This window comes from Drosophila serrata, unplaced genomic scaffold (assembly GCF_035046125.1).
Source record: "Drosophila serrata isolate PLE 108 unplaced genomic scaffold, ASM3504612v1 contig_165, whole genome shotgun sequence".
Taxonomy (NCBI): Eukaryota; Metazoa; Arthropoda; class Insecta; order Diptera; family Drosophilidae; genus Drosophila; species Drosophila serrata.
Window position 1 is genome coordinate 4652822 of NW_028257063.1, and position 14543 is coordinate 4667364.

A 14543-nucleotide genomic window follows, 5' to 3' on the forward strand; every position below is an offset into this window, starting at 1 on the left:
AATATCACAAGTAGTAGAAATATTAAAAAAACGGGTTGGAGTAGCATCTGAAACATATAGAGAAAATGCTGGATAACTATGGCTATATTTACCTAAAACTATGATTTATTTAATTATTATTATAAAATATATTTATTGTACAGTCTTTTAACCAAGAATAAGTCCAGAAATATATTTTTTCTAGCATATTTATATTTATTTCAATATTTTAAGTATTTTAAAACATTCATTTACCATGCAGTGCTTAGTGTTTTAATTTAGCAACATTCTTTTCCCAGGAAAAAAAACCCTATATATCCAAGGACTCTTTAACTTGTGCAAAAACTTCACAACATCAAGAATGTGAGAAAAAAATAAACAACTACATCAATCCGTCACTCAATCAACATCAACATCACCGCCATCTGAACTCGTTCCCATCTCCATGATCGCCTCCCTGGCCACCAGCGTCCTCCGCTTGCATCCCAGGAATTTGCTGATGCGCCAGGCCGTCATCTCGATGACAAAACTAACCAGGGCCAGGCTGTAGCCCAGGGCCAGAGCAATCGTTGGCATGATGAAATAATCCAGTCCCAGAGGCTGTGCCTCCAGGTGCTCCGGGATGAGAAAATCCACGTAGCCCACGCGCACCGCCTCATAGTCGGCATCCAGGGCCAGTTTCCGCGTAAGTCCACTCTCGAAGGCCCAGTACCAGGCCCGATCCAAATGGTGCTTGAGGAACCAACGTTTCCGCATCGGAATTCCGGTGTAGAGGAAACTAAAGTCAATGGGAATGCGTAGCAGCTTGGGGTGCTTGAGGAACTGCTGGGCATAATCGTACAGGGCCATGCGATCCGAGAAGAGTACGTAGGCGTAATCCTGATCGAAGCGATTCCTGCGCTCCAGCAGTGTCTTAAAGGATACGGTCTCGATGATGGACCAAAGTATCTGCGGCATATTGTACTTGGCGAATAGTATCTTATCGTAAGGATCCACTAGGAGTGTTATATTGCTCTCCACCAGAGCCTCAAAGTTATTGATTTGCTTCTCAAATACCTCGGAGATCAGCAAGCTCTTCAGGAGTCCCAAATACTCGGTGGAGTACACAAAACCAGCTATGAAGAGCACAAAGAAGAGTATATATCGGGCTTTTCCCTGCAGCCTCTTCAGGTGGAAACCACTGTACAAAAGCGAACTGAAGACTTCGAGAAGATGCCTGCTAAAGTCCCATCTTCCACTCTTCAGCCAGTGTATTAGGCTGAGGAAGCTCACCACCAGGCCCACATAGCTGGCCAGGCACAGCCACACATCCAGCTGAAAGGGAGCAGTCAGGTAGCGATAGGAATGCAAAGGTTTTGCATGTGTCACCAGGACATTTGCAGCGGCTATCCTGAATCCATGGGTTAAACTGAAGGCTGAAGGATTCGCTGCCAAGGCATCGGCACACAGATCTACTCTCTCATTTTGGAGAGCCAAAGTGCAATTTCCTGGAGAATTACTTGGCGTTAAGATGGGCACAAAACTGGCATTCCTTGCGGCCACAAAAGCCCTTATAAATCTCATGTAGAAGCCAGCAAAGATCGTTTTTCCCACACCGTTCACATATATCATGGAGCGAGGAGCATTATTATAGGCAGCCACACGAACGGGGTAACCATATAGGTTCTGAAACGATCCTCTAAGATTGATATAGGACTTAATGTCAGTTTCTTTTATCCTTAGTTTGGGAAATATAACTTTGTGATACAATTTCTCATTGTAGGAGGTATAGAAGAGCACATGCACATAGCCCTCTTGCCACAAATACCTCACAAGGTCCAACCATCTGATGTCCTGTGTCATATCTACAGGATTCTCTATGATAATCACATATTCAGCTTCTTGAAATTGCAAATCCAAGGACTTGAACATATCATAGGGCGGCTCTTCATTTTCCAAAATCACAAAGAGTTTGTTTTTGGCTCCCAAATTATATTGAAGTTCAGTGGCGTTAAAGGCTTCCGTTAAGATCATCAGACTCAAGGATGGCATATCTCGAAGATAATTTGCTTCGTAATTATATAATTTATCGGTGTGATTACAATACAAAAAGTTTGTGGAGATCAGCAAACGTTTATTAAGCTCACTTAAAATATTATTAAGAGCTTGTATTCTTATTAAAGAAATGATAATGAATAGTAGAAGCAGGAAAATCTTGGAAGATGGTTCAAGGATCATCTGTAAGAAAGAGCAGGATGAGATTGTTATGAGTGAGTGAATGTTATGGAATGTAACTTATATGAGAGGAATGGTAAATGGTTTTAAAAATATATCTATATTTTGTTTTGATTTTTACTAGTCCTTTTTTACCTAATATAACTACTACTATTATTCTAATATTTATAATGCATAACTATTCCTCTTTATCATAGTAACTTCAACTATTTTTCATTCATACATTTTACTACCACATTGTATAGTGTAGTGTATTTACCCAATAAACAAAATTACAATTCCCATACGATAATTTATATCCGTTTTGATACAATTTCTCGTCGGTCACGATCACTTCCGCCTTTGTCCAATTCTTTTTCGCAGTCTCGGTGCCCAATTAGCACTCAACTTTTGATATTTTCATATGAATATGTAGGGAGAGGGATTTTTTTTTGGACTCTATCTAAATGTGTATTGATTGCCCAACCTTATAAATATTCCATTCCATTCCACCTGATTGAGTCTGGGGCAATTAACACCACCCACGCAAAGCATCCTCGGCGGCAATTGGGGCACTTTTAGCGGCACTTTATAAACGTGGCTGGAGATTGGTATTATGGTTATGGTATTTAGCTTATCCATTCTCATGAGCGTGCAAAATTTCTGGCCGGATCGTGTCAATATTTTCGCGCAGAGACAAAGGAACCTAAAGTCATGGGAAGCGGCGACATGGAATGGAAAATCCCAGAAATCCCAGAAATCTTGCCACGAGTCTGCAGCGCCATTTTCTCTCTAACTAAATATAGGAGTTCCCTTTTTGGTTCCATCCAATCAGAATGCCTGTGGATCCGATCCTCACTTGGGCTCTCTCTTCCCTGATTAGCGGTTGTCAGGGATTGTATCCACCAAGTACTGTATCTTTAAGATGCGTTTTGAGTAGGGTTTTCTTTTTGGCAAATTACGCGCTGAGATGCGTGCTGAATGTTGGGAACTGTGATTTTGAATGGAACGCCACCGAAGCGAACTGATCTTCGTTTTCAGTGGGTCAATGCCCAGGTGGTCTTCGCTGAAAATTGTAATTAGCTTTGGCTAATTATAACCGTAAAGGAGGTTAAGAATCTTCAGGAAGAAACGAGAAAAACAAGGCTGTCAGCTGTCAGTTTATTTTTAATCCCTTTCAGCGAATTTTACTTTTAGTCAGAAACTCAAAACTCTGTGAAGAAATCATTTCCGACCCTATAAATCATATATATTCTTGATCACCATCAACAGGCGAATCGATCTAGACATATTTTAGGGGAACAAATTTTTTATAAATTTTTTCATAATTTTTTCAGGGCTTGAAATCGACAAAAATTTATCAAAAATTAAATTTTTTTTACATTTTAAATTGAGTATGCAGATTTATTAACCTAACAAAAACTAACATAGGGCAGCATTCCGAATTAAAATTAAAGCATTTTTGGCTTAGTTATGAAATTTTAAAAACTTAGTTTTGCTCGATTTCCTATACTTCGATTTTCTATAAACATAAATCATCTAAATATCTAATCTTATCCTAAATACTATTTATTTTAAATTAATTTCTCTATTTCCCGTATATTTTCATGCTTTCCCACTAGATCTCCTCTTCTCATATGACTCATACGCACAGTAGTCCCCTGACCACATCCATCGTCATACAATAAAGAGCAAATAATTAATAAGATAAGAGAGAAAAGCACTTGCACACAGATCCCAGCCCCTGGGGCTGAAGGTCAAACTAATAATGATTTAGATAATCAAAGAGTGGAAAAACGCAAGGAGCTGGGAAGAGTGTGGAACGAGACCAGACCAGCGTCAGGCCAAGACACTTGAACCTGTTGCAGAACAGTAACCATGTTACCCCGCGGCACTGCATCCGCTTTTTGAAAACCAAACAAAACGATCATCGGGGGAGCGCCGTTGCCGTTGCCGTTGCCTTTGCAGATGCTTCACTGTGCTCCAGTGGTAGAGTCTCTTCAGACCGTGAAGAGACTGGAGCTGGAGTTGGCCCAGACCATAAATACCAAAGGGTTACGCCTATTTTTACACGCAGCCGAGTGCATTTCCTCGTACTTGGGGCCATGAGCGCACAAATATTAAAACGATGCGACGTGACAGATTACAAAACGTTTGACACCAGCGCCAAAGCCGCCAAGATGATGCCCCCCAAAAAATAAAACAGAAGAAACAACAAAATATGAAGAAGAAGGCCAAGAGGAGCTGGCCATGGCTTCTAAGAGAAGCTGAAGATCAGGCAGATGGAGCCGGGCTTAAGGCCGAGGCCAAAGCAACTGCAACTGCAGTCAAGCAGGCAGTGAGGCAGTGAGGCAGGCAGCCACTTGCCACACGACGAAGTAGATGACGAAGACGAGCATGCTGCCAGCTGCACAGTGGTTGAAAATCACACGAAAAATGGTGGGAGGGTTATACAAAATAATTTTATAAATAGCTATATAAGTATAAAATATCACATATTAAATTTACGTATTTAAATTACAAATAAACTTTTATTTCCAGCTTAACTTGATTAAAACATTTAGATTTTTTAATGTCAATATTCAATTCAAAAATTTTAATATTTTTAATAGATTTATATTTATATTACAGGGTATAAAAATTTCACTAAGAAGCTAGTAACACTATGAAGGAGTCATTTCCGACCCTATATATATTCTTGATCAGCATTAACAACCGAGTTGATCTAGCTATATCTGGTAGAAAAAATTTTGTGGCAAATTTTTTTTTGAAAATTTTGCATTAATAAAATTGTTAAAAATTAATCTAAAAATTAAAATTTTTTTAGTTTTTAAATTGAGTATGCAGGTTTATTAACTTTGTGAAAACTAACACAGCAGAGCTTTCCGATTGAAAATTAATTAATTTTTGACTAAGTTATGATGGATTTTCACAGCAAGGGCTTAGGAATTTTAACTTCCCGAAATTAACTTTGTTTTTTGCTTAATTCTTAACTTAGTTTAAAATTAGTAGCAAATTTTTTAAATTTAATTTTTTTGTAAGGTGGTATTTCTGTCTATGTGATCTTAAGAAGACTAGTTTCTAAGTTCCCTGCGACTGCATAACCACAATTAAAACCATTTCGCCTTAGAAATATTACTTTACTTTTACTTGGTTTAAATTATAAACTCAATTTCGCAGTATTTTATCAATTTAGTTATTTTCTAATTATAGTTATTTAATTCCGAACCTATAAAGAGACCCTTGGCCACTGTGCATTGTTGCAGTCACGAGTTTGGCTACCACAGCGTGCAGCACTGAGTAAGGAGAGTAAATTGCCTTCAGGCCCATGGCTCCTCGACTGCAACTGGGAATCTGTAACTGGACGACGATGGAGGCCAAGGAGCTGAAGATGAAGATGGGGCTCCTTGAGGATGGGGGAATCCGGAGGCAGCTCCATGGAGAGCGCGCGTCACAAATTAATTCGCTGATGGCGAGCCCAGTGTTCCTTGTGTGCTTGCTGGAAGCAAGATCTGGGGCCATGATTCCCACAGTAGTCCCTTTATTTGTGGAGTGCTCTTGAGGATCTCGAGGTGCTCCAGCTCCTGCTCCTGCTCCTGGTCCATCTCCAGCTCCTGCTTGTCTCTAGTTCACCTGCAACTGAGCAGCGGTTAAATGCGGAGGCTGCAACTCAGTTTATTTGTATCTGTGGCTGCGTCTGGGTCTGGCTCTGTGTCTGCCACTCGTGAGTTATGTCAGTCAGTCAGCGAAGATCTGACCAGACCCGTGGTCCTCTCTTCCACTTGAGCGTGCAATTTTTCTAATTCACATCCCAGAGAATATCAGAGAATACCAGAGAATCCCAGAGAATCCCAGAGAAACCTAGAGCCTTCGCAGCAGGCGCATCGCGTAATTGACTTGGAAGTTATGAACCTTTAAATGCCTCTGGTTCCTGCTGGTGCCATGGTCGTGTAATTTTAATTTTCTCACTTGATTGCCCCGCACAGTCAGTGCCTAAAGGATTGCCATTCATTTCTGGGGCTCCTGTACCAAACACACACTCCACTCTGAGCCAAAGTTGATTAGTTGGCCAATGTGGGGGCGGTGTCTGCTCTGCTTGCTGAAAGATCATCGTTATCCTGGGATTATTTTGTATTCAGAAAAAACTATTTAATTTTGTATTGAAGAATATAATTTTGTTTAAAAATAACTCAAAGTAAGAACCAATTATCGACTTGGTTTAAGCAGAATTCTTAGACAAACGGAACTAGCTTCTTTTTGGGTTTTTATCCGGATACAAATCGAAAGTTCAAACTATTTCGCACCTAAAAAAACCCCACACTTGTTTGCTTTTTTTCTGATTTATAAGAAAAAATCTTGTTAAATTTGGTTTTTAATCACGCTTCTGGTACACCTGTTTTCAATGCTAATTAACCTGCGAGTGAAGTGAAGTTCCCATGGCAGAGATCAGAGACATCACTAATTAGACGAGGAATGCAAATCGAAGGGAGTTTTTGAGAGGTGGTAGAGGGAAACACATGCAAATTTCAGTCACAGCGCGAAATTCGTCAGGTCGAGATCTTTTCGGTTATCGAGCTATCGGTTAGTGGGGTATTTATAAGCGAGAAGTGATTTTATAATCACTTTGCACTCTCACGACAATTGCTTAGGCAAACCCCCGAATGTTTCATTCATTTCGGCGATATTAGGCATTTTTATTTTTATTTTTTTTTGATATTTTCTTTGGGCCAGCATCTGCTGCCAAAGCCAAAGTCTGGCCTGTTGGTTCAATGAATTATGAGCCCGCTTCTTATGAGCGTGCAAATAGCATCGCCGTTGTGGGTGTCATGCGTTGTCCGCTTAATGAAAATGTTTGGCTCCAACTCGTATTTTTTTCTTTAGCTATTTGTGTATATTTTCACTCCCGCCCTCTGTTTCTATTTTGTAGGTGGGAAAGGTGGATTTATTGCGCATCAAATTACAAGAGAGATGATCACAATATTTGGCATTAGCATGTTGATGATGATCATCACGGTCTGGTGGCATCTTCCTCCTAATGGCCTTGTAATGAAGCTAATGATTGTGTCTTACCGGTATCTATTACCACATGTATTTTTAGAGTTGCAAACTGAGAAGGTTTTTTTTTTTATTATTTTAAGACATATTGTAAACATAGACTTGGGGACTATTTTTGTAAACAACTTGCAGAGGATGGAAATATGTGGGTATCAATTAGGCAAAGGCATTGTGTTATGCTGTCTGGAAAAGTGTCAAATTAGTTAATTTTGCTTAACCTATTTATAGCTCAGGAAAATATTTGTCTTTAAAGATAATATTTAAACCATACATAATCACTAAAAATAAATCTTAGACAAAGAAACAAAGATCTGACCAAGGAAACGGATAGTTCTTGGTTTTAGAGAAGTTTACCTAAATCTTTGTTATATTAATGTGACTAAAAGCTGACCTATTTCAGCTAAATCAATGAAAGTACTTTAAAGTAATCTCCAATAATTTAGATATAAAAATTGTTGTATCTTTTCAATGCCTTTCCAGGTGAGGCCCTTTTGTTTAGTGCGAAAACCGCACGTCAATTAGCAAGGCATTTAGAAACACATTAACCTTTTCGCCTTGGCCTTAACCTTTCATTTGGCCAAAAGAGCGTTAATTCGCAGAGAAAATATGAATAAAAAGGCAACGCAAATCTTGATTTTGATGATGCCTGCCAATTCACAGAAGTCGTAAAATGTCATAAATATAAGGTTTATAGACTGGCGCCAAAGAGATTTTTGGTTATACAGCGATCTTACCAATTTTGGTGGCACACGCTTTGCAAAATATATTTATACAGATATATATTTCTCACTTGTTTATTTTCTCTTCTCTTTTTTGGGTATTTGCCATTTATTTTTGCAACATTTAGTTTGTGATTATTATACTTTGGGAGGGTGTTATGATATTAGATAGAAGTTTGCAACGCAGTAAACATTACTAAGTATATATATTACTAAGTATATATATTATATATTCTTGATCAGCATAAACATTCATCCATGTCCGCCTCTCCGATTCTCTGCTCAGCTTAGAAGCTATCTGGCTCTCCCTCTCTCTCACTTTCTCTTTCTCTATTTATCTCTAGAGATATCACTTACTCTCGCTTGCTCTCACTTTCACTCTCTGTTATTCTCTTTACTCAGAGAGTCGGAGACTATAAATAGCAGGCCCTGCCGGCCCACCGCCCTCAGTGTGTACGCGGCCTCCCACCTGTTAACATCTGTAGTGATAGTGCAGTGATAGTGATTAAACTTCGACCCCATAAATACCACGTGGCCAAGGCAATGCAAATGGATGATCAGAAAGATGCTTATATGGATTATATATTATAAAGCCCTATTGAAGTCACCAAGAATACAAACAGTGGAAGGAATTAAGTAAGGTAAGTCTTTACCATGACAATTATTATCATATATATGGATGCTATAGGAGGGATCAATCAGTCCTCTGTGCTAGCTAATTAACTCTTATTAACCCATTAGTTCATTTTAATTTAAAGTGATACAGCAATTTGTATTAAGAATCCTTACAAACGTGTACTCTATGTTAATGCTTAGTTGTGATCTATTCCAAATTCGATCTCATGATCCTATGGATAACTGCCAGGGTATACACTCTTCGACTGCTCGAAGATAGCTTCCTTTCTTGTTTTTTAAATTTAATTTGTATCCATTGATGGCTATTTTTGCCTCTTGTTTACGCATATATTTCCTTTATTGACGCACATAAATTTTGGTATGTACTCGAAATTTATGTAAATCTTTGCAAACATCAAATGCTTATTGTTTTCACATCTGAGGAACTTCTCACTTTGCAGTTGCTTCGATTGTTAATTATTTGCACAAATACACGTGTTTCAGGTGCGGTTTATTGGCCATCGAAAATTTGTCACCCGTTTGATTAGAAATTTGTTGAAAGGAGAGGAGAGTGAAAGGCAGCAACCCCCTTAAATTTTATTTCGAGGGTAACTCGTTTTGTTATCTCAAGGGATCAACAATTGTCTGAGGTGTATGGTTATGGTTCCTCCTTTGTCAACATTTATCGATCATGTAAAACAGTTTAAAGCCGATTGATGATATACATCCCCGAGGATCAACCCCTAGAACTTTAAACAGAAGTCAGCCACGCGAACGAAACAGAAGTTTCGATCACTTTCACTTTCCCTTAAAAATGAAAACTCAATGAAGCCCAACAAGGCATAAATTAAATTCCGGAAAATTGGGAAAGTTCCAAGGGCTGTCTACATTTTCATTAACCAAAAAAAGAGGAAAAACCTCTTGTTAGTAATGTCCGACAGTTGGTCACCAATGCCATACGGGTGCCCCTTTCCTTTTGGGTAATTAAAAAGGGTTCTCAGTCTTATAAATTCATTGGGTTTAATTGAAAACCAAACACAAAACTGGGGACAATAAAGTAAAGATATATAGAAGATATGCGTGCGGTAAATTGGGTATTTCGTGTAACCCAAATCGAGAGAGTTCCAAACCATCGATTGACCAAGTGCCAGGCTGCAGAGGGGCCGCAGGTCCACAAGGAACTCAAACCCATCAGCAACACCATCGGCGTTGAAAGGTGAACTCTTTGGGGCACCACTTCAACGTCCAGGGACAATCGCTTAAAGTTCCCTGGAACGCGGAGATTGCTCCGTTTTTGCTAATACCCTCACTTTTTTGAGGGTTCTTCTACTTTGTTTGCCGGTTTGGAAGTTTATTATGTAGGGTTTTAATAGCTTCAAAATTTATTTAAAATAATATATGATGAAAAAACTTACCTTGATATAGAAAATTTCCCTAATGAATTAAGCTTAAATAAAATAAATTAATTAAATATAAATAAATTTAAATAAACTAATCACAAATTCATTTCCTGAAAGTTTCAAGAGATGCTAGAGCTTATTAATTAATATTTACTTACATAAAGTAAAGGTATTCCTTTGAAATTATTTTATTCGTGTTTTTGATCTTTTTCTAAACTAGAAGGAAACCATAATTTATCTAAGATAAAGTTTAATAAAATTCCATTGAAAATTCGTATCATAGTTATGAGTACATATTTGATATATTTAATATTTATTTCAAGAAATAGTTTCTTCTTATTTATTTGAAAGCCAGAAGCATGCCTAATTTCCGAGGGATATATGCACCTATTATTTATTTTTGAATTTTGCTTCTGTTTTTAAAGCTTTATATCTAACAAACAGCTTAAATATTTACTTTTATTTTCTTCCTAAACCTAACTTAAAATGGAAATACAACTTCATAAAGAGCATCTTAAATTCCCCTCTATAAAAACCCTCACATATTTCGCATTTGCCTGATTTTTTTCTGTGTTTTACTTATTTTTTGCAGATCGTTTTTTTTATTTTTATTTTTTTACCAACGCCCACCGTTGCCTTTGGGCCACTCTTGTGTTGTTGGTTTTCGCGTTTATCAGTTGAGATCAGGCGGCGGCGGTGGTTTAGGTTTATCCTGTCTGCCTGTGGTTTTTGGTAGTTTCATTTCTTCTCGTTTATTTTTTTTTCGGGGCACAGTGAATTTTAATTAAAATATTTCTCAGGGTTTTTATTTTCACTGAGTTGGGGGCTCGGGGAACTCGGCAGGCTTAGTGGCGAAATGAGAGGGAATTAACTCTCGGCTTGTCGTGAGTGTGACACATTTGCATCAGATATGACGGGGACTCGTCTCGGAAGGACACCCACAGACTCATAAATCAGAGATGCGGCAGCAGCATCATCTTCTCTTTTTTTATATATTTTGCTTGGAAAAACAAAACCCGAAATTGACTTGTCCGAGGGGACGACACCTGACATCCTCATAAATATGTGAATTTGTTTTTCTTTTGTTTGCTAAGCCGAAGGGAGTGTGGATTTCACACATTTTTTTCTCTCTCACTCGTTTTGCTATTTTTCCTTTGGCGCGACATGGCGCCAGTGACACTTTTCACTGTCCTGCCATGTCCTGCTGAGTTGGCCAAAAAGAAATATATATAAAAAAAAAATAAATAAATAAAAAAGAGCTGCAAGGACCTCGGTTGCATAATAAGAAACCTATCTGCGATTATTCAGTTACAGCTACTAGGAATTCTCTGTGCGGTTTTTGGTTTTATTTTTGGCTTAAAAATACACTGAGTATGTGGGTGGCAATAGGTACTTACCTTGGCCAAGTGAATAAATAGCTGAAGTATACTGCAAGTATAAAAAAAGTGTTTAATTATTAATAAATACTTTTATTTTCACACGCTTTTGGTTTGGTTATCAAAGTTCTCAGCTTGACACTTGGAATTTTGCATTAAACTCATGAGTTTAATTAATTTATCATTGTCATTATCAGTGGCTAATTTTTCGTCTTTTTGCCTTATTTTTATTGTTTTGAAAAATCAACGAAATGCCTCATTAATCTTCATTAAATTGCGCAAAATTCCTTTTTGACTTTGGGTCAATTGGTCTCACATTTGGTAATCTGTCATTTTGGCTTAATGCGTACTTAATAAATATTTAATTGTTAGGGAAAGTAAAAGTAATTAGAAAGTAAGAAAGGTTTAAAGAATTTGAATACTAATATTCAGCACTATATAATTTATAGGTTGGGAAAGACATTCTTACTATATCCTAGTGTCCCTATATAAATTAAGTAATCTAAAAAAAAGGATAATACAATTAAAAAAAAATTTAATATCCTAAAATCCTTTCAGCAAACTTGTAAGTAAATTTCTTTAAGAATTAATAATTGCAAAAACTATATACATTTAAAATTGCATAAATAAATCCTTAAAAAATAGATATATTTATTTAAATGTTAAGCATAATAATACAACATTAAATATATTGATTAAATGGTATAATTCTTTAAGAATTGTTAATTGCAAAAACTATATACATTTAAAATTGCATAAAAAAATCCTTAAAAACATTGATATATTTATTTAAATGTTAAGCATAATAATATAACATTAAATATATTGATAAAATTGTATAAAACATAATTTAAAATTAGCTAAGTTATAAATAATGCAATTTTTTATATTTTAGACATAAACACAAATATAAGAAATTTAAATTATTTAATGGTTTTAAACTGGTATTTAATGGTTTTAAAATGACGTAATATATTTAACAAAAATACCTTAAAGTAGATTAAATTTGCATAGAATTTTAAGATATTATTAAATACTTGTTGTTAATTTTTAATATTTTTAAAACACTTATTTCAGTTCCTTAAGGTATTTCTCCCCAATAATGTTAAGTTAACAGTGCAACAAGTTTGAAGTTCGATCTCGAACCAAATAGCAACAAGCTCGAAGTTCAGCTACGAACCAAATAGCAACAAGTTTGATGTTTGAGTCGTAGCAAAATTCGAAACACATTTTAAAAAATGTCTCATCAAATTTTTCTATAAACTGATATTTAAGCGACTTTATCGGACTTACAGAGTCCCAATTCTCATTATCAATTTCATCAGCTTTATGGCCCCAAGCAAACAGAATACTTGATAAACTGCCAGCGATCCATTCTGCCATTTCATCATTATTATTCTCGCATATCGCAAGTCGGAATTCTTTGGCATTCAAATTTCTGGCCCACAATTATGCGTCACTTGAGAGTAAGATTCGAAAATCGTAAACAAAATAGCTGACACCACCGAATATTCGTGATCACTTAGGCATTCCTAGTGATAACACAGAGAGCAATGCTACTGGATTTTTTTATGAGGGGTTTCGAAGTACCTCCATTCATGGCCAGATCTTCTTCTAATTGAACCTATCACAAAAAACTTGTGCAGTTATCTGCGTATCGGAGTTAATTGGAAATTGGTAACATGAGCACAAAGTCCACAATTGGTAGTAGTTCTGCCTCGGTTTCTTTTTGTTTTCGGGGGAAGTTCCCCTTGGAGATAAGGTGTGGGGTCTCTCTGGGTTATTCGTTGAAAGAATCATCAGGATGCTGATTGGTGCTATGGGAATAAAGGTGGTAAATGGGAGTCTTACCAAGGGTTTTAATATATATTTTAGCTGGGAACATTATATGATTTTTTAGGAACTTCTTAAAGTTAGTTTGAAAATAATTTTATTGTTTTTTTTAAGTGATTTAACTCTGTTTTATTATCATAATAATATTCTTAATTATTTTGAAAAGGTTGTCAATCAAAATTATTTATAAAAGTGACTTTGAGAAGTATGTGGTTATTTTAGCTTTTAATTAAATCTTTATAAACCGTATTAGTAAGTTTTGGATTACACAAACCACTCTTTAAATACATCTACTTAATGTTACTGTTATAAATAATATCCCTTTCTTACCATAAATATTTAAAATAAATACAAAGTGCATAAATTGCATATCAACTGATACTATATTATAGTTAAAGATAAAATTGTGCAAGATTCAAGTATTAGAAAACAATTATTTATTTAATATAAATCCTTAAATTATTATTCTCCACATACACCTGACTTAAAACACATAATCATGGGATTCACCTGTTACTTTCCTCTCCTTGGTGACCGAAAACCAGAGAAAACCAAATATTGCTTAATGTAATCTCAGTACGATTTGTGCTTTGTTTTTGGGTCGCTGGCGGTACACACCATACACACACCATAATACACACACACAGTGTGATTTACAGCCATGATCAATAAAACTGCCTGATACAAGCCGCTCGGCTAATCGATCAATATCAAAATGCAGGGGCAACTTTGCTAATGGCTCGCCAACTGGACCTTGCCCAATATCGTCTGGCATTTTCGGCATTCAGTGTTCAGTTTTCAGTTTTTGTTGTTTGGAATTCGGGATCGTTTGGCCATTTGGGTGGGTGGTGTTCTACTTTTTTTACTCTATTTTGTACTACTTTTCCTTACTATTTTTTAATGGAAAGTAGAGCAGGTGGACGCGGCTTTAAAGATCATTATCTGCCTGTGAGACCTAGTTTCTTTAAATGGAGTCAACATTTCAAGGAATGACATATGGAAAACTTGTTAACATTATAATTTATGATGACTGGGTTAAGTTTTATGGGATAATCTGGGAGAAATTATGTGGGAAAATTTGATTATTTAATATTATAATTAGAAAGGATATTCAAAAATGGTATTACAAAATATATAATCAAACATAATTAGAAAACATTTTCTTTTAGCTTTGTAAAAATCATTGTTAAATCATTGTTTGACAGCTGAAAAAATTAAATATTTAGAAATTGAAGCCTTTTTTTTTTAAATTGGATTTTATTTAAAAAGAAATTGATTTTATTTTTATTATTTATTTTATTTTAATAAAAATCTTATAACATATCTAATATAATAATCTAATAAACTATGTAGCAAGATCTAACTTTTAATCA

At 36.1% G+C, this 14543-nt stretch overlaps 1 protein-coding gene across 1 annotated transcript in view; it reads right to left on the reverse strand.

Moving 5' to 3' along the window:
• Positions 1 to 378: 378 nt before the first annotated feature.
• The window catches only part of Ir48b (Ionotropic receptor 48b), an 86517-nt gene continuing 72352 nt past the window's right edge, over positions 379 to 14543 (reverse strand). The window contains exons 2-3 of the mRNA XM_020947929.2: positions 11359 to 11389; positions 379 to 2196 (exon numbers count right to left, since the gene is read on the reverse strand). Of these exons, the coding sequence (XP_020803588.2) occupies positions 379 to 2196 (1818 nt within the window). The 5' untranslated portion in view covers positions 11359 to 11389. The remainder of the gene's footprint in view (positions 2197 to 11358; positions 11390 to 14543) is intronic.